The sequence below is a fragment of the Rattus rattus genome, chromosome 2 (genome assembly GCF_011064425.1).
Source record: "Rattus rattus isolate New Zealand chromosome 2, Rrattus_CSIRO_v1, whole genome shotgun sequence".
Taxonomy (NCBI): Eukaryota; Metazoa; Chordata; class Mammalia; order Rodentia; family Muridae; genus Rattus; species Rattus rattus.
This window is the reverse complement of record NC_046155.1, coordinates 3,312,958-3,333,434: the sequence shown is the minus strand read 5'-3', so window position 1 is coordinate 3,333,434 and position 20,477 is coordinate 3,312,958. Positions and strand designations below refer to the sequence as shown.

General features: G+C 44.0%; 1 protein-coding gene across 1 annotated transcript in view; it reads right to left on the bottom strand.

The window, feature by feature from the left end:
- Nucleotides 1–4,538: 4,538 nt before the first annotated feature.
- Nucleotides 4,539–20,477, bottom strand: part of Kdm2a (lysine demethylase 2A) — a 69,831-nt gene continuing 53,892 nt past the window's right edge. Inside the window, exons 14-22 of the mRNA XM_032896433.1 lie at nt 19,601–19,684; nt 17,444–17,713; nt 16,975–17,106; nt 15,519–15,608; nt 12,921–13,630; nt 10,949–11,112; nt 9,406–9,564; nt 8,439–8,654; nt 4,539–7,656 (exon numbers count right to left, since the gene is read on the bottom strand). Of these exons, the coding sequence (XP_032752324.1) occupies nt 7,475–7,656; nt 8,439–8,654; nt 9,406–9,564; nt 10,949–11,112; nt 12,921–13,630; nt 15,519–15,608; nt 16,975–17,106; nt 17,444–17,713; nt 19,601–19,684 (2,007 nt within the window). The 3' untranslated portion in view covers nt 4,539–7,474. The remainder of the gene's footprint in view (nt 7,657–8,438; nt 8,655–9,405; nt 9,565–10,948; nt 11,113–12,920; nt 13,631–15,518; nt 15,609–16,974; nt 17,107–17,443; nt 17,714–19,600; nt 19,685–20,477) is intronic.

Below are 20,477 nucleotides of genomic sequence, written 5' to 3'. Positions count from 1 at the left end.
CCTGAGTTCAAATCCCAGCAACCACATGGTGGCTCACAACCATCTGCAGTGAGATCTGATGCGTGTCTGAGGACAGCTACAGTGTACTTATATAACATAAATAAACCTTAAAAAACAGAAAAAAGACGATCTAGCTTTTTTAAAAAAGATGTATTTAATATATATATATATATACTGCTGTAGCTGTCTTCAGACACATCAGAAGGGGGCATCGGATCCCATTACAGGTGGTTGCGAGCCACCATGTGGTTGCTGGGAATTGAACTCAGGACCTCTGGAAGAGCAGTCAGTGCTCTTAACTACTGAGTCATCTCTCCTGCCTGATCCAACTTTTTTTTTTTCTTTTTCTTTTTTTCGGAGCTGGGGACTGAACCCAGGGCCTTGCGCTTGCTAGGCAAGCGCTCTAGCACTGAGCCAAATCCCCAACCCCCTGATCCAACTTTTTAAGAATGAAATGTGGTTGCATTTTCTTAATTTGTTATTGATAGAGGGGGGCCAAGTATTGTGGGTGGTTCCACCCCTGAGCTGGGGTCCTGAGTTCTATAAGAAAGCAGGCTGAGCAAGCTGAGCAAGCCAGTCAGCAGCACTCTTCTATGGCCTCTCCATCAGTTCCTGCCTCTAGGTTCCTACCTTGTTTGAGTTCCTGTTCTGATTTCCTTCAATGATGAACAGTGCTGTGGAAGTGTATGCTGAATAAACCCTTTCCTCTCCAACTTGCTTTGGTCATGGTGTTTTGCTTTTTCACAGCATTAGAAAACCATTAACTAGGACACCTGGCATTAAAAAATTGTTTATTTTTGAGGTAGGGTCTTACTATATATCCTTGGCTGGCCTGGAACTTGCTATACAGATCAAAGTGGTTTTAAACTTCCACTGATCCTCCTGCCTCAGTCTTTGAAGTCTGAGTTTCAGACGTGAGTCATCACACTCTACTTCTTGTGTTGTTGCCATTGTATTTTTTCTTTTTTTAAAAAAGATTTATCTATTTTATGTATATGAGTACACTGTAACTGTCTTTAGACACACTAGAAAAGGGCATCAGATCACATTGCAGATGGTTGTGAGCCACCATGTGGAAGCTGGGAATTCTCCAGCCCATTGCTGTTATTGTGCGTGTGCGTGTAGTGCATGTGTGTGGCTGCGTGTGCTGTAACACACATTTGAAGGTGAGGAGACAACTTTGTGAGGATTGTTCTTTTTTCTTTTTTTTTTTTTTTTTTTTTGGTTCTTTTTTTTTTCAGGATTGTTCTTTCATTCCACATTTACACTGGTTCCAGGACCTAACTTAGATTCCCAATCAGGAGGGTCCTATTTGTTTTAGACAAAGTCAATGTATGTTCAAGCTGGTCTCAAAATCACCATCTTCTTGTCTCAGCTACTCAAGTACTGGGATTACAGGTTCCTGCCACCAGAATGCAGGTTGCATGTTCTTAGCTTCTTACCAGATTCTCATGACCTTCTTCTGAGTAGCAGCACTTTCCCAGGGACCCTTAAGGTCATGCAATTCAGCCCTGTCCCAGCTCTATCCCGAATCTGCTTTTCGGAGTTTTTACAGAGGCTGATTCCAGCTTCAATGTTCTGGATCTCAGCTAGACCCCTACTTTTGGCCTCATCCCTGCCATAGTTTTGGTCCCGTCTAGACCCACCCTTTTAGATTCAATGTGCATGTGTTTCTGCAACATATGGAGGTAGTGTTCATGGAGGTCCCTTCTATGACAGGACACTTAATACTGGCTTGTAAATGTTTGGTTTACTGTCTGGTAGCCCTCACATTGGTACTGAAGTGTTTGATGGCTGGATCTGAGAACTATCCTTTACTAACCCTGTCCAGTGCCTTGGTCATTTATCTGTTCTGAACCAGCATGGGTGAACGGATGGTGTGCAAAGCTCTGGTAGGGTAGAATCTTGGTCTGCTGACTCTGCCACCAGTTGAGGGGTCTTCTCATTTTTTTCTCCAGGCATCCTCTGAAGTCTTTTATCTCATTTCTCTTCTGCCCTCTACCTGTCTGTCACTTTTCCATTTTTGGGTCTCTCAAAGTGCATTACTGTTTTCCAGCACCCTCCTGGCTCATAGGAGTCAGCAGCTGGAAATCTCTGTACTCAGCCTCTAGAGTAGGATTGACAGGATAGGGAAAGATAGGGGACTGGATCCGGCCTAGTGCTCTCTGGCTTCCAGCTTCTGTCCTGGCTTGGACTATATTTGTGGCCTGGAAATACATAGGGAAGAGGAAGAAGGATTCTGCATCCAGAGTATAAAGCAGCTAATATCCAAGCCACACTTAGCAAATTGGCCTGGGGGTTGTTATGGGGGCAAAGTTGGCATGGGGGACCCCCATATATATCATTTGAAGGGCCCTATGCAAATAAAATAGAAAGATGGTTTTATTGGTTAATATCACATGCTATATAATCATAGAGCCCTAGTTCAGATTCCAGTACCTAGTAAGCCAGTCTTGCAACTCCAGCTCCAAGGAATTTGATGTCCTCTTCTAGCTCCAAAGCACACAGGCACATACATCTCTTTCCAGCTGAACACACACTCTCTGTCCCTGTCTCTGTCTGCCTCTCTGTCTCTCTCTAATAGGCTCTGGGCTGGAAGGATGGCTCAGCGATTAAGAGCACATATTGCTCTTATAGAGTACTATCCCAGTATCCAAGTCTACTACAAACTCCCATAACCCCAATTCCAGGAAATCAAATGCTTTCTTTGGCCTGAGGGCACTGCCCTTGTACACAAACCATACTCATCCACATACATAATACACCTAACTAAAAAACAGAAATCAGGGACTGGAGAGATGGATCGTCAGTTAAGAGCACTGGGGTTGGGGATTTAGCTCAGTGGTAGAGCGCTTGCCCAGCAAGTGCAAGGCCCTGGGTTCAGTCCCCAGCTCGGGGGGGGGGGGGGTTTGGTGGGTGGTGGTGGTGTGTGTGGGGGGGTGGGGGGGTGGGGGAGCACTGGCTACTCTTCCCAAGACCTGCCTAGATCTAATTTCAACATTTGTAACTCCAGTTCCAGGGGTCTGATTCCTCTTTCACCTCCATGGACACTAAACATCCACATGGTGGTACACAGACATACATGCAGGCAATGAATATACCCACAAATTAGCTGGTTATAGTAGTTCACACCCTTAACCCCAGCTCTTGGAAAAGTAGAGGCAGGTGGGTTTCTGAGTTTGAGGCCAGCCTGGTCTACACAAGGGTTCTAGAATAGCCAAGGCTCCATAGAGACCTTGCTCCAAAAACAAAACAAAAAACCTTAAGTAAACTAAAATGAAAAAAAAAATTTAAGATAGGGTTTCTCTGTGAAGCTCTGACTGTCCTGGAATCACTATGTAGACCAGGCTGGCCTTGAACTCAAGAGATTAAAAGCTTGCAAGCACCAGTCCTAGCCCTTTAATATGAGTTTTAGGTATTAAATAGCATCGGGGTCAGTCACTGAAATGCTCTTGCTCCTGAGTTGGACTGAAACATTGGTCCTCAACCTTCCAAATTCTGTGCCCCTGGTGGCAAGGATGAGAAGGAGGCAAAACTGACAATTCCCTCTTCTCTGCTAACACCCAAATAGCTCATCTTCAGGAAACTTATTCAGTGTTCCATTGGTTTCCAGAGCATACAGCAGAGTGTCAGTTTAGGGCAGCAGGATGAATAAGAACTCATTCCTCCTGAGATAGTGGGGATTTCTGGCAGCAGGCAGTGCTTCTTTAGAGGTTGACTAAGCAACAGATCTTGTCACATGGTTTACCTAGAGTTGGGATAAATGCCAGCCACAGGCCATCTGGAGGCTTCAGGCAGGCACTAATCTCAAGGAGGTGCCTAGTCTGTGGCTTCAGCATGTGGAGGTTGGGCCTGAGAGGTCAGAAATGCCCAGGCTGTTCCCAGGAACTGCTCTAAGACTGTTTATTTTGGGGGAGGTCCTTTAACCTTACCATGTAAAATACTTATACATGCATTAAAAGTTTGCTTTTTGGGGTGGGGGGTTGGGGCTGGAGAGATGGCTCAGCAGTTAAGAGCACTGACTGTTCTTCCAGAGATCCTGAGTTCAATTCCCACCAACTACATGGTGGCTCACAACTGTCTATAATGGGATCAATGCCCTCTTCTGGCATGCAAATATGACAGAGCACTCCTATACATTAAAAAGTGTCAGACTCCTCCACGATGCCCTCTGACCTACAGGCATGGAACCCCACATGGTTACAAAAACAGACTCCTCCAGTTGGTATGCTATGGTATATGTACATGCCTGCATTATGACTTTAAGAAAGGTAGTTGGGGTTGGGGATTTGGCTCAGTGGTAGAGCGCTTGCCTAGGAAGCGCAAGATCCTGGGTTCAATCCCCAGCCCCGAAAAAAAAAAGAAAAAAAAAAAAAAAAAGAAAGGTAGTAAGTATACAGACTTGTACCACAGATGTTTCTGTCCAGAGCAGTGGGGCCAGCACTCCCTGGTTTTAGGTAGATATCAGCATGTCTGCAAACCTTCTGACATCCTCTTAGACATAGACATACACATACGCCAAAGGAGAAAGGGATTAGTTTTTGTTTTTAAAGTCTTTTTATTTAAAAACAAAAACAAAAAAGAAAACCAAATCAAAATATTTCCCATTGGAGGCTATTTCTTTTTTTGTCTTTTAAAAATTTTATTACACAAATATCTCCCATTCCCAAGTGTCAGAAGAAAGACATCTTTGCTCTTTCTAAAACCAAGTGGGGAACTTTTAGAAAACAAAGTCCAACTAGCTTTCTCCTTCCCTGACCCAAAATAATGCCAATGTGTCAGCTGGTGGCCTAAGACTCATTCCCTTAATGCTTACATTTAATTTAAAAATCTTAGCACAACATTGGAGATCGACTCTAAATAAGCAACAAAAAATATATATTTACAATATTTCCCGCCCCCCCAAAAAACCAAACCCTTTAAACATAGTGACTTTAGGAGTTTTATTTATTGAGCAGTTATTTTTTTTAATCACCAAGTGATTTTATATTATATATATATAATTATATATATATAATTTTCTTCCTTTCCTTTGTGGTTTTTTGCCCCAGTATGTGGAAAGATGAAGGCAGAGATCTGGTCCTGCAGTCTGAGGCCAGGCTCTGGCAAGACCACAGCTAAGAGTAGATGCAGGACTACAGACCTGCATGTTCTATGTCCTCAGAGACACTTCTCTCTTTTGCAAGGACCAACTCTCACCTCTAAAAACCATTCTCCCTCATAGTCTTAAAGAAAAGTAAGACCCAGCAAGGGCTTCAGTCCATCTGCCACCATCCTGAGCTCCCTTTTCAACTGACAAATTTCTGTGCAGTAAAATGCTTGTTTTCTCGAAATCCAAATGCAAAGACCAAAACCCAGACAAGCCATCAGCTTAGAAATTTCTGTGGATGAACTGTCCCAAAGGTCAGAGGCACTCTCCCGGCACAATCCCTGCTCTGAAAGGGTCTCTCCACCTCCCCTTTCATAAAAAGACAACAAACAAAACTTAGTAATTTTAGTATTTTCCACAGGAGCAACCAAAAAGAAAAAAAAGTCAGGAAGCTTCTAATTATAGGTCATTAATAGTATTAATAAGGTTTTTGCTCAACACCCAGGGTTCTTTACAGAAGTTCCCCTAACGGAGGCACTCTGGAATAAGTCACTGGCGTTTCCTCAACATTTCAGTCCCAGAATTCTGGGACCTGAAGACCAATGGAATGGCAGAGGGTCAAGGGAGCAGACTGCTGTTTTTAAGGTGCAGCCAAGAGAAATCAGCAGATTGGAAGAAACAATACCACCCCTTGCCAGAAACCCAGTTTTCCTGGAAAAAGTCTGGTTATTGCCAGGGTCAAAGCTGGGCTGGGTGGCAGAGGGGACACTTCTGCCTCTATTGCTTTGGCAGTGGCAAGGGTACAGTTAGCATCTCTCCTTGGGCAGTTCACACTTCAGACTCATGGTGCCCGGGCTCTGTCCCCTCCTGATGGAGTTTAGGAAAGTCTGAGGCTAGATTACAGGAAATGGGGTGGGAAGGGGTATGTTTGGGGTTAAGAGAAGGCGGGGCAAGGCTGTGCTATCAATTATCAATCTCCTATGGGGAGATGGGGAGCAGAGTGCAAATTTGCATGTATCACTGACAAACTCTGGCCACAGGCCTCTGCTGAGCATCTCCTCATACTCTAAATATTGACCCAGAATAGTTCCGACCATTTTCTTTCTTTCTTTCTTTAAAGTGCAAAAAGCTCTCTGCTGCCCTAGAGAGAGGATCTTTGGACAGGCCGTTCAATGCAAAGTAAAAGGGGGCAGCTGATGGGGCTTGAAGAGGGGCAATGGAGGAGTGGGAGACATCATGCTCCTCTCCTTCCCTGCACATATGTGCAGCACACTTAGCCAGACACACAGGCACATGCACACACACTTCCAAGGCTGCAGGCAGAGGGTAGGTTTTCAATCAGGACTCCCCTTAAAAGGCACCAGGTCAGTGAGCTGCTAGGTTATACACAGGCCTGGGCTCAGAGGGCCATGCTAAACCAGAGCCCAAAAAAGCCTGGCTTGGAGGAAGGTGGGGATTCGACCAGTCTTCTGTTTCCCCCACCTGGAGAAACATGCTGCTCCTTCTGAGGACACAAAATCTGGAAAAGCCCTGCTTACGCAGGAGACAGGACAAATGGGAAGGGGCAGTTGGTGGGCAGTAACAGGGATGGGGGGTGTGGTGGTGGGGATAATGATGCCTGCCTTAGAATATGCCTGGGGAGCAATGACATGGGGATTCCTGGGGCAGAGTTCAGCTCCTCTGAAGAGCCTTTGATAACCCCAAGTAAGTGCAACAATGGACAAGTGCACCTGTGACTAATGGAAAAATTACGGAGTGATGGCAGAATAGGGACTGATTATATGAATGAGTGTTGGACAGCATCAAGCTCAGGGACAAGAAAAAAGGGCTATCATAGACATGGAGCAAAGCTTCAGACAACTCACAGCACCATTGAGACCTGCCAGGCCTGGTGTTTCTAGGGCTGCTGGCTCCTCCTGCGGAAGCCGGGAGAGTTTAACGGAGGAGAGACACGCAACGGACACCATGAGGAGAATCTGGCCATTCTCCCTAGAGTTTGCTCAGAACCAGGCACTGCTGGGGACTATGGGTGAGAAGGGAGGGTTCTTAGCCCAGTGCAGGTGAAAGATGCACAAATTCCCCCAAACTGAGAGCCCAGCATCCTAGCTGGCAGACGAGCAAGCAAGCAAGGTACTGGGATAGCACAGCCTGTGCTTTCTCCTTGATCAACCTCTCCTCTCTTTTCCTTGGGAGGGAGAGGAGCAGGCAATAACCTTGGTGTCCACCAACCTCTCTCTGCCCCACCTGTGGGAGAAGGGCTCAGAGAAAAAGAGAGCAGAGAGGGAATGTGTCGTTGGCCTCAGAGCCTGCGAAGGGTCAGGGAGAGACTCTCCTTGATGGGAAGGCAGGGGAAGATTTTCCTGTTCAGTCTGGGCTGAGCATGTCTTAGCTAATCTTCTGTATCAGTTTCTCATCAGACAGGCAGTAGAGGCTGTTGATGGACAAGTCTGAGATGAAGTGCTCACAGGCTTTTCTTGTGATCTGTTTGCATCCTCGAAGGTCAATCAAGGTGACATTAGCAATTCTCCTTAGGAAGAACAGGGTCTGGTCTGTCAGTTTATTGCAACCTGTAGGCAACATGGCCAAAGAGAACAGAGATCACAAACATAGCCACAGAGGCCCATTTCTGCCACCCTGTTATCTCAGTATCTTTCTCCAAAGCTCTTTGTCACCACTCAGAGATACCAGGATTGCCATTAGTACTGCTGCCTCTTGCTGCCTGCCTATAAGGACCACAGGCAAGTGCGTAGTAGCACAAGGGCCATTTGGCTGACCAAACTACAGCTGGACAGCAGCCAAACATGGAGGCACCTGAGTTTACTACTCACCTCAGAGATCTTTGGTTAAAAAATTAATAGAAGTCTCTTACTCTCATGCAAATGCAACTTTCTCATTGTTTTGAGAAAGTCTCTCTATGAAGATCTGGCTGGCCTTGAACTTAAGAGACATGCCTACATCTGCATCTCAAGTGCTGGGATTAAAAAGGGTGTGTGTCACAACTGGCTAGATGTACATTTTTATCTATTATTTATTTTCTTGAGACAAAGGGTCTCACTATATAGCCCTGGCTGACCACAAACTCAAGAAATCTACCTTCTACTGCTTCCAAAACACTGTTATTAGATTTAAGGTGTTTGCCACTATGCCCAGCTGCAAATTTAAAAAAAAAAATTGTTTTGTATTACTGCGTGTGCATGCTGATATGTGAATAGGTACTCAAAAGCCTAGACAGTGTCAGATATTAAGATACTAGAGTTACAGGTGTTTATGACCCAGCTCTTTATCCCCGTGCAGACGTGGACACGGTTCAGAGACCAAGGATATCATCTCATACAAACAGAGAGCGTACCTGCCATGTTGAGCTCTGTAAGGGAGTATCGAGTGGAAGACCCGACAGCAGTGAGCAGGTTGGAGGACTGATCTGTAAGGTGGCTGCAGTGACTGAGGTCAAGTCGAGACAAAAGGGGCATGTGGCGAATAATGAGTCGGAGAGTGGCATCGGTGATGTCAAGGCCTGCCAGCCGGAAGTCAGTCATGTTCCGGAGTTTGCTTCGATTGTCTTGACCTGTACAGGCAAAAGAACTTAGATCAAAACTTTTAATTCTCTACTAAAGAACCAAGTGGCAGGAGCATGCACTGGTTAGGACCCCCTTGACAGAGTTAAGCAGAACTGCCTACACTCAACCCTTCATGTAGGGAGAGAACAATGTACAGAGATTATTTCTAGGAAACAAGGTAAGTTTTCTGTCTTTTCAGTGGCAGAGTAAATGCCTCACTTTCAAAGTGGTGTGTGGAATGAGCCCTCTTTCCTCAGTCCTGTGATTCTGTTACCATCTATCATTCAAAAAAACTTTCAAAGTCTTGCTCTGAGTCAGAAGTCTTGCAAGATTTGATCAGGTTTATGCTCTCTGGGCCCAAATTCTTATTATTTATAAAATGAGGGGGTGGGGGGTGGGAAGCCACTGGAAAAATGGCTCAGAGGTTAAGAGTACTGACTGCTCTTCCAGAGGTCCTGAGTTCAATTCCCAGCAACCACATGGTGGCTCACAACCATCTGTAATGGGATCTTCTGGTGTCTGAAGACAGCTACAGTGTACTCACATACATAAGATAAATAAATCTTTTAAAAAATTTTATAGAATGGACTTCTTCCTGTTTGTTTGCTTAGTTATTTGCTTGTACATAACCAGCACTTGTATTTTAGCCTTGTATACTTCCAATCTTTCATAGTTTAATTCTGAGACCTTAAATTTTAAGCTCTATCTTTAAAAAAAAAAAAGGTGAAGACAGATAAGTGAGGCAGGCCCAGAGCATACCTGGCTTATCTGTGGGTGGAGTCAGCAAGTCCCGAATTTGAGGGTCTTTAATTCCTACTGCCCACCGAAGATCAAGGGTCCTGAGAAGGGGGCAGCTGGAGGTGCTGAGGGCAGATACTGCAGACCAGGAACAGCCTGCTAGGAGGAGGTCTTTTAATCCTGCAACAAATGGAAACAGACATACAACATACTCTACTTATAGAGAATTCAAATCCTCTGTTACCAGATGTTCTGAGCAAAATGAAAGGATCTCTAGCCAACTGGGGAGGACTATGTTCTAATCTAGTAACAAAGTCTAAAGATTCTCAGTGTCAAAGCCTCCAAGTTGTAACTTTTACTTTGGTGTTAAAATCAATAGCTGGAATGCCAGATGGTAGTGTCCCATACCTTTAATCTCAGCACTCAGGAGGCAGAGACAGACAGAAAACCTATTCTACAGAATGAGTTCCTGAACAGTCAGAGCTACACAGAGAAATCCTGTCTAGAAAAAGACAAACACACAAACAAAAAAAAAAAACCCAAATGCTGGAACTGGGTGTGGTAGCATACTCTCAATCCCAGCACTCAGAAATAGGCAGGCTCAGGGTTGGGATTTAGCTCAGTGGTAGAGCGCTTGCCTAGGAAGCGCAAGGCCCTGGGTTTGGTCCCCAGCTCCGGAAAAAAAAAAAAAAAAAAAAAAAAAAAAAAAAAAAAAAAAAAAAAAAAAAAAAAAAAAGGGAAATAGGCAGGCAGGCTCATCTCTTTGAGTACTGAAGAGTTCGAGGCTACAGAGTGAAAGCATCTCAAAACACACACACACACACACACACACACACACACACACACACACACACACACACACACACACACACTCACACTGCTGAGCACTTCAGGGAGATGGCTAAGAAATCAAAAGTTTACACTCATTGGAAAGACCAGAATCCATTTCCTCAGAAACCACATAATGCCAGGTGGACATGGCATCTAACAGTAGCTATAGCATTGAAAAGAAGAGATGGGGACACCACGAGCTAGACAGCAAGACCAGCCAGCCATAGCAGATGCAAGCCCTGTGCTGTCTGACAGACTCTGTCTCAACCTTTGAAGTAGAAGAGTGACCTAAGATTCCTAATACACATGTACACACAAGTGCACACTCGTCAAACATTCACACATATGAAAAGAAGGAAAATAAAGACCAGTCACTAAGTTTCTACTAGAGCAGTAGATGCTGTGCGGCTTCTGTCTTTCTGGGACCTTAAGATGCCAAAGGGTTAACAAAGAGCTGATAGAAACAAAATCTGACTTAAATTTCCTCTTCTATGCTTAGGAAACATGCAGGGCTGGCAGCAGCAACCTAATGCCACTCTCTCTTTATCTAGTACAGTCACCAATCCAGTAATGCCTTACACAGTGGCCGTTACGATGGCCTCCCAACAGCCATGGTTCAGGATTACTTCCCCAAACTGCACTGCATCAGTTCTAAGCAGTGTTGACAATAGCCTAATGTTTCTTGCTGGTCCTCTGGGCCCTAGAACAGTGGCAGGTCTGGCTGCTCACCTACCTGGCAGCCTATTGACCAGCCATGTCAGCTGCTTTTTGGAGATGTTAGTCCAACTAAGGTCCAGGCTTACTGGCTGCCGCTTGATGATGCCACTGAGAGCCTGGGGCACGATGGCCTTACACCTACTCAAGTCAATTTTTGTCCAAAGTCGTTTGTCACAGCACCTGTTAAGAGGGAAGAGAATTTAACTAACTTGATATTACTGTCAAAGATGCTCCCAAGGCACTCTGCTAAAAGGCTTCTGGTAAATACCTGAAGGTCATTCCTGTAAGTTTTCCTGTAGAAAACCAGAAATCACTGCCATTTTTCTACCTCAGAGTCAGGCAAAAAACTGCCCTTTAAAAAAAAAAAGAAAAAACCAAAAAAACTAGACACTTTGCAAATCCAGGATAGGCAGGGCACGGTTTGGCATGTTTACACAATAGTATACTGTGTTCTCCTCCTTTGTACTAAAACGGTGTGGCTCTATTATATAGTGTACAGAAACATTTCAACAAAATTTAGAAATGGACTTTAATCTTTAACTTGGTTACAAGACTGACCTCTTACTGTCTAGAATTTCATAGCTTGATTCTTTCCCATGTTAGTTGTAGTTACATGGAGCTGAGGGAGATGAAGGATGCTACCCAACACTATCACATCTTGCCTTGAGCCTATTACTGTCACAGGCCAAGTGACGCTTTCTCTCAGCCTGGACAGCTCTCTTCCACCCTAAGGCATTTGCTTCCTTGCTAGCTTAACATCTTGCTAGTCCATCCAAAACTGAAAGTGAGAGGTCTTTCTACCACACTCTACAATGTTGTAATCTCCACTCCTGAGCTCAGGCTGCCTGGCAGAACACAAGGAAATATGTATTGGGAGTCTTATGTGCCCTGGCCTGGAAACCAAGGATTAGACTAGGAAGCCTACTTGCTTGACCAAAAAAAAAAAAAGGTAATATGAGTAGGTCACAAATTCTAAGTCAAGAAGTAAGATTTGTATTGGCAAAGGTATTACAATTGACAAAAATCTCACTGATAGCACACTGAATGTTGATGGTAGGAGTCCTTAAATAAAAAAAAGAAAAACCCAAACAAAATACACACTACATCAGACCCACCCCAGAGGCTCTGATTTAGCAGGCCTGGGGATCTGCTTTTCTTTACTTCTCATGCTTTAGCACAGATTGGTCTGGGGCTATACAGCCCTTGCTCACCCCAAACTGCAGATCTTCCTGCCTGTGTCTCCTGAATGCTGGCATCATGTATGTAATACCACACTCTGGCACTACCATACTTTGACAAGTTTCCAGACATATATTGCTGGTCAAGACACCTGATTTTGGAAATAACAGTAATAGAGTGTGACCAAAATAAAAAAATTATACACCCTTAAACCTCAAGGTGCTCCGTAGCAATCTCTTCATTCATTAGCTCTAGGGACTTTCCCACTAAATGTCTGTTGAACCGGCGGAGAAATGTTTCATTAGGAAGGATAGTTAAGTCTTAAGCTTCAGAAATGGGCTCTCCTTGTTGAAGAAAGGAAAAATTCAAGTTTGGGGGATAGTTAAAACTGGAAGCAAACACAGAAGGGGAGACCAAAGAGTACTAAAAACGGGAATATTAGGAGCACCTTCAAATTCATTTTGGAAAGTTTGCCACTCCTCTTGGTGAAATCATAGCTCGTCTCAGAATCTCAACTAGTACATGGTAAGTTAGGGGAGGGAAAACAAGCTCACAACCTATAAGACCCTAACTGCACAAACTGTACAAATCCACCCCTTAAATTGGTTTCCCTCCCCCCAGTTGAGACAGGGAAACAATGAGCTGGCAGAAGACGAAAGGCTCCAATTCCCCTAACATATGCAGGTACAATGGACTACATCTTTAACAGCACCCACAGAGGAGGTCTGATACCCGCAGACATCCAGGTGCACACAGAAGCCCTATTACCTACCCCTGCCCCTGTTCCTGACCCCTGCATCCCTGCTCACCATTTATACCACGTCTTGCACACTCGCATACATTCACAAAGTTCTCTGCGGCTGAGGTAGCGGAAGACAGACATCCAGACCTCCCGCTGCATCCAGCTTTCGTCTCCATCCTGAGCCCAACTGCCCCGGCCATTTAGCCTTGCTGCACCCCCCTCCTCTGCACTGTCATCTTCCTCCTCCTCCTCCTCTTCCTCCTCCTCTCCCCCAAGCCCCTCCTCATCCCCACGCTGGGGGTTCCGGGCTGGGCAGTGCTGCATTAGCACACGGGGGTTAGGGCGAAGGTTGGCAGAGGAGGCCGTGATGGCCTGCAGCTTGGGCACAATGGATGTCCCGTGGAGCTCTTTGGTGGGCCTCTGTAGCGTGACAGTGAGGTACGATCCCCGGATCTTGGCTTTCTCAACTTCAGACAGCTCCTTTTTGCCGCTGGGATTGTTCTCCTTTTCCCGTACCATGGTGCGCTCTGTGGCTTGTAGCCGCAGCAACTGCCGCCGTTTGAAGCGTTCATCACGGCTGGCACTGTGGTGGTCGCTGGGGCCAGCCCCAGGGGATGACCGAGTCACCATACCCCGGGGAGAAACCGGGTCGTGGATGAGCTGCAGCATGGAAGTAGGTGAGTGAGGCGGGGGTGTGAGAGGCTCCTCGCAGCTCCTCAGGGGCCGTAGGACTTTGGCTTGTACAGCTTCTTCATCACTCTCTTCTATTTTCCGCTTCTGCAAAATGCACAGAAAAGAAACACCAGTGCCTTTTTTTCTAAACCTTTTAAAATAATAAGTAGAACCTGAGAGAAGCCAGGTCGCTGCTGCCTAAGGGGGCCGTTTCTTCAGAGTATGTGATTCAGACTGCCAAGATCAGCAACTGAGCTCACACAGCCAGGCCATAGAATGCTAATTTCAGAACACAAAATCCTTAAATGGTCACTTGGGAAACCTACCCATGAGAAAAAGTTTGTGGCCATGTACAGAGGAATGGAATCTAGAATACAAGGCTCCTTGAATCTATATTATATCATATTCACTGCACCTCAATTTTTGGGTAACTCTTTGGGTAAAAAGGCTATTTTAAGCATTACAACTCTACCATTTGTGTAAACTCTGCAGTATCTCAACTCAGCTCTGTCAAGAACCACGCCACCGCAGAGACCTCGTTATGATTATGGTGAAGAATCCTACAAAGCCCAGACATCATCCTGTAGTACCTGTGCGTTCCAGAAACTTGAAATATACGTCACTAAATATCCTATTAACAAGTCAGATTTTCCATAAGGAAACAATCTGTCACCAGTCACACTCTTGGTCTGTATTTCTTTTGTTCTTCACATTCCTGGTCAATGCTGAGGCAATGACCATCTCTGTTCTGGAGGCTATTTTGCACAGAATATTAAAATGTAGCAAAAACGCTGCATCTGTCATTCTTTTTTTTTTTTTTTTGGTTCTTTTTTTCGGAGCTGGGGATCGAACCCATGGCCTTGTGCTTCCTAGGCAAGCGCTCTACCACTGAGCTAAATCCCCAGCCCCTGCATCTGTCATTCTTAACAGCACCAATAAAGACAAATTAAAATGTTGCTAGTCTAAGAATGTGGAATGAGAACTCTGGTAGTAGTCAGTTCCACAAACCCTTATCCTCAAAAATATTTCAATCGGCCAGACATGGTGCACACACCTCGATTTTCAGCACTAGGGAGGCAGACACAGTTGATCTCTTTAAGTTCAAAGCCAGCCTGATCTACATAGTTGAGTTCCAGACCAACCAAGGTTACATAGTATTTTGTCTCAAAATAGCAAACAAAAAATCTTAACTAAAATTTCAACTGCCCTAGAGCGAGCTCAAGTGGAAGAAAAAAAAAAGATGAGCAATTCCTTTAGGTTTCTTCCTCATGCCTATGCAGGATCCCTGAAGGGCTGACAGGAGGCCGCCATCTCCTGCTGTCTGTGCTCTCAGCAGATCTAGCCTTGCCAGCTTGAGTAACCAGAGTCCTTTTGGCATGGCAATGCTACTGGTGACCATTAGGGCAACAACCTTAGGTGTCCTGGGCTAAGGTCATGAAGCTGGTCTCCCCTCTCTCTAGTAGAATAGCTGCTTCTGAACTGCACATTTGGGTGCATGGGGCAAGTAAGAACAAAGAGCTAAAGATGACCCCCCCCCCAAAAAAAGGGGAAACCTGCTTAACTGGAAACTCTAGTATACGAATCCAGCATGTAACAGCACTTGGAGGCCAAGCCTGGCTCCCCTCTAGTTACATTCCTCAATATAAATGTGCATCCTTTATTTTCCTACTCAATAGCCCAGGGATGGTACTTGCCTTTCTAGTACTCGTGTACTTTACTAGAATAAAAAGGACATCAGGACTCCCAAGTGGAACAGTTATTTAGCAATACAAAAATAAAAAACTAAAGATAAAACAAAAACACAAAAGCAAGCAAACAAATAAACAAACAAAACCCCAACACACTGGAGGGGGAAGGGGAATAACCAAAAAAGGAGGATAAAAAGATACCAAACATACAAAACCAAAATAATCTTGGGTCACACACAGAAAGCCTTGGATACTACTGTAAAGGCTAGTGCACAGCAACCTCCCAGACGGAGCATTTCCTTTACCTGGGCTTTCTCCGAGCTGTCTTCCTGATAACACTTTGGACACTCCCAGCAATTTGGCAATTCCTCGTTAAGCAACCCCTCTCCATCCATCTATAGACAGATAGGGATGTTTTAAAAAGTTAGTCTCTCTTGCCTTCTACATCATATAGTAAAACAGGTAGGAAAACAACTGGAAGAATCATCCATTTCTAAACATACTGGTCTACATGGGAATTAAAGACTGAAAGCTAATGAGCAACAAACAGTTCTGTTTTTTTTTTTTTTTTTTTTAAAAGACACTGCTGCTGTCTTCAGACACACCAGAAGAGGGCATCAGATCTCATTACAGATGGTTGTGAGCCACCATGTGGTTGCTGGGAATTGAACTCAGGACCTCTGGAAGAGCAGTCAATGCTCTTAACCGCTGAGCCATCTCTCCTGCCCCACAACAAACAGTTCTAACACTGGCTTTCAGCCACCTTGATTCTTGGCTGCTTGATAAAGTTAGGCTCCCTGAACAGACTTTTCAGGGTCTGGGCCAGTTTAGATGAGTTTCTTCTCCTAAGTATCTCGTGTCAGTGGCACCAGACTCCACCAGACTTGATCTTGCTATTTGGGCAAACTATTGAGATTCAGAGATCAGTATTTCAGCCACTCATTGTTCTCAACTGTAACATGTAAATTCACATTAACAAGGTACACTCTTAATTGCTTGTGATATAGTAACACAAACACTGGTTTGTGGTAAGAACTAAGTTCAAAGTGTTTATGGCTAGATATGGTGGCATTTGCTTGTAATTTCAACACTTGGGAGACAGAGGCAGTATTATCTCAGTAACTTTAAGGGCAGCCTAATTTACAAAGTTCTAAGTTCTGACTGAACCAGAATGTCTCATATCCACCTACCCACCAACCCACCCACCTTTAAGATGGGGAGGCTGATTTCAAACTAAATGTATTTTCTCACCTCAGAGTAATTGGGATACTGGCATGTCATCATGCCAGTCACTCATGTACCTGAGACCTAAATTTGACCGATCCAATTTCACAGGCATGTTCCACCTGGGGCACTTTAGGAATATAGTATTTAAGCCATATCATATAATTCCACCTTTGAGGTTGCAGTCTAAATACCAGACCTCAACCAACCTTGCCCCATTCCTTTAAGCTTACAGCCTGAGATACAATGAGCGATGTAGCAGAGATGCCTAGGAGCTTGAAGCGCCCTCAAACATGTCTTCAAGTTTCATTACAGTGACTTTGAACGCACCGTCCAGGATCCCCTGGCACATGAACTGGCCTATTTTGTATACTGTTCTCTCTTCAAAAAATTATTAGACAGCCTGATTCACAGACACCTGGACGGTGGGCTATTGTTCTCTGTGACTAGGCAGCTGCAAGTCCACAGTAGGGATAGTAGCTGCTCTTCTGACAGGTGTCCCAATCTTTTGTCAAGGGCCTTTAGGCATCTCTTTACCTGGAGGCAGCCAGGATGAACTATCTCATTGCAGATGCAGCATTCCATGAGTTTCTTTTCAAAGTCCTGTGTCTCTTCATTCTGATCTACTTCTCCACAGAGAGAACACGTAACTGAATGAGGCAGTCTAGGCTACAAGAAGACAAAGATCAGAAGACCAGATTTTGAACCTTTAAATTTCATAGTCCCTTTAAATGAAGATAGGAGACTTGGCACACTTGGGATGTACGAAGACAAGGTAGTAAGCAGAGGGGGTTTTACTAGGGAAATGACTGACAAAGATGAGGAATTTAACTGTCTAGGAACTAGACTATTGGAGGCAATTAATTCACTGCTTGTTGGCTTGTCTTTTCTTATAAGATAACTTTCCTTCCAAACCCACCTCAGCTGAGTCTCCCTGACTTAACATATACATAACTTCTCTGGCACCAATACCATTCCCTGCAAAGTTTTCACCCAGATCACTTACTGCTAAGCACTGTCTGAGGACACAGGACTGCTTCATGCGTCCAGGCCCACCAAATTTCTTCATGTCCCTGCAGTAGTGGCAGACTCCACATTCTCCTTGCACACAGGCTTTACATTTCCTGCAGCGCACTCTTCTCCGCCTGGCTCCTGACACAATGGGGGAGGCTGCAGCAGGCCTTACAGGTGTTAGGCGCGGAGCCGGCTTCATGGTGTGAGGCTTTGTGATGGGAATTGTAGGAACCCTCACCTTTGGCCTGGTCGGGAATTTAAGCTGGAAAGAAGAAAGCAGTGCAGTCAACCATACTGTGTTGCTGTAAACCCGAAGAGGGCCAAATATTACATGGTAATGAACTTGGCAAAAAGATGTCTGTAGGCAAAACTGGCCATAGTAGATTTTTATAAATAAATCTTTATAAATAAATTTTTGTTGGAACAAAGTCATGCTCATTTATTTAAGCATGTATTCTCTATGGCCATTTTCAAATGCTATAGAACTATGACACATTTTGACTGTGTGGAATACAAACATACAGAAACTCAACACTGACAGAAAAACCTGCTAACACTGTTCTAACACTCTGCTATGTCTTTTAATTTAGAGAGCTGTAAGGCTTGCTTTGCTCCTCCCTAAAGCTTTCTGGGTTAAGTGCTGATAGTACTGATGGTAACTCTGAATAAACCCCTCAACAGGATGGCAAAGTCCTAGAAGGTGAAATTAGTCTTATTCATTTATCACTCCAAATGGAAGCACACACAACTTGTCATACTGCATCTAATAACATTTAAATGTGGAATAAATTTCAATGTTTTTTGATTTTAACACGTGTTTATTTACCTGGCTAGAAACCTTTTCAAGGCATGAGAACCATATCTTATTTTTTTTAGTTTCTCATTTCTTAAATAATTTTCTGACATGAAATACCAACAGCCATAAATAACTGAATTGTTTTAGGGCAGTCTCTCATGACTGGCGAGACTCCTACACCCAGGAAGAGGGAGGTGGCTCTTTAAAGATACTATTCAAACTGGGTAGCATTGGGGGGCCAGAGGCCAAGTGGATCTTTTGAATTCAAGGACATTCTGGTCTACAGAGTGAGTTCCATGACAGTCAGGGCTACACAGAGAAATCCTATTGCAAAAAAACAAGGAGATAATATTCAACCCAACACTTTTAAACCTTTTTCCTAAGTACCCCGGAATGTTAGAGCTTTGTAACTTTCAGGTAGGAAACACTGAAGAGAAGCTTTATTTAGTTCATGGTCAGGACAAAACACCCTGCCACGGACAGCAAGGTAAAAAGTTATAAAGGAAGTAAGCTACAAAAAACAAAACAAAACAACAAAACAAAACACCCCCTCAAATAAAAAACACAGAAAATTCATTTGCCGATGGAAATTCTTTTTAACTTTGGCTGGGTGTGATAGTAATCTACCTGTAATCCTAGCACTTTAGAGGTAGAGGCAGGTCATGAGTTCAAGGACAGCTCTGTAAACTTGATGAGACCCTGTTTCAAAAAGGGGAGAGTGGTAAATTCGTCTCATCGTAACAACAACAAAAAACCTTATAGTATTAAATACATATGTAGAGGTTTAAACTAGCTTTTAATCATATTTAGCCAAGTTTCTGGTTCAGAAGAATGATATCTACTTTGGTCAACAATGCATCTGAACCCGGTAAGAGCTCTAGCAGGACAGTTTTGTTTAAGTCAACTTCAAAGAGAGACAATTACCCTGAACTATGAGTCAGAACAAAACCAAGTAATGATTAACCATCTACCGATGGTTATTTATTTCCTCATTGAGATAGGGTTTTGATACGCAGCCCTGACTGGCCTGGAACTTACAACAACCTTCCTCCTTCTATTTTCTGAGTGCTGGGATCAAAGAAAGGCCTGTACCATATGCAGGCCTATTAAGTTTTTGTTGTGGTCTTTGTGAGACAGGGTCTCACTATGTAGCCCTGGCTGCCCTAAAGTCACAATACAGACCAGGATACTCTCAAATTCACAGAGATCTACTAACCTCTGTACAACCTTTCCTGATTATTAAGGCATCGACCAAAACCCATCTGTGTCTAGCTGTCTTTTAATTCCAAAATGATAGTGATCAATTGACAATAAACTTAAGTGGCTTGAAGATCAAGCAGAAAATTCTCTTACCTTATCCCTTTTTGGCCACTGTACTATGGGAACTCCAGTGAGGGCTAACTTGGGATCACTACTGGCAAGTTCTTCCAGCAAAATCTAAGGATCAAAGAGAAGTTGAGTACAGTCAACACAAAGGCCAAGCACTCTCAACAACATGCAGACTCAGCCTTACCTGTGCCCTGTGAGCACCACAAGATGGACAGGTTGGCTGCATTTTCCCTTCATACACTTATGGCAAACCAATTATATCAACAATGGAAAGAGAAACCTCAGATTATGCCTATCTGCTATTGAGACTCTAACTTTGGATCGCCAACAATTCTAGGACCGAGGAAGCAGATCTAGTCAGCTCCAGGCCAGCCTGGGCTACACAGTGAGGCTTTATCTCAAACAAGAACAGAGACTTCTTGCTCTCAACACCATATCTATATATTTCTAAGAAACTGACGCAACTAGATACTATAGTGTTACAGTGTTTTATGTCAAGCAATTAATTCTATACAGGTACAGGATAATCAAACTTTTCATTACTTCTGCCCTTTTCTAGTCTTTGGTTTGTTTTTCAAGACAAGGTTTCTCCAAGTAGTCTAGGAAGTCTCACTGTAGACCTGGCTGGCCTCAATCTCATAGAGATAGGCCTGTTTGTGTCTCCCAGTTTATGCTGGAATTAAAAGTGCAGCTTCTTCTGCATTTTTTCTATAGCAGCAATTAACAGTTTTTGTTTTTATTTTGTAGGTGTAGGCAAAGGGACACCAAAATGAATGTCTAATATTAAATTAGTAGGACAATATAACCTTAATGTCCTTGTTCAAAAGAAGACTTACTTCTAGAGGAGAAGAGGAAGTAGTACTGGGGATTAAACCCACAATCTCACGCATGCACATTCTAG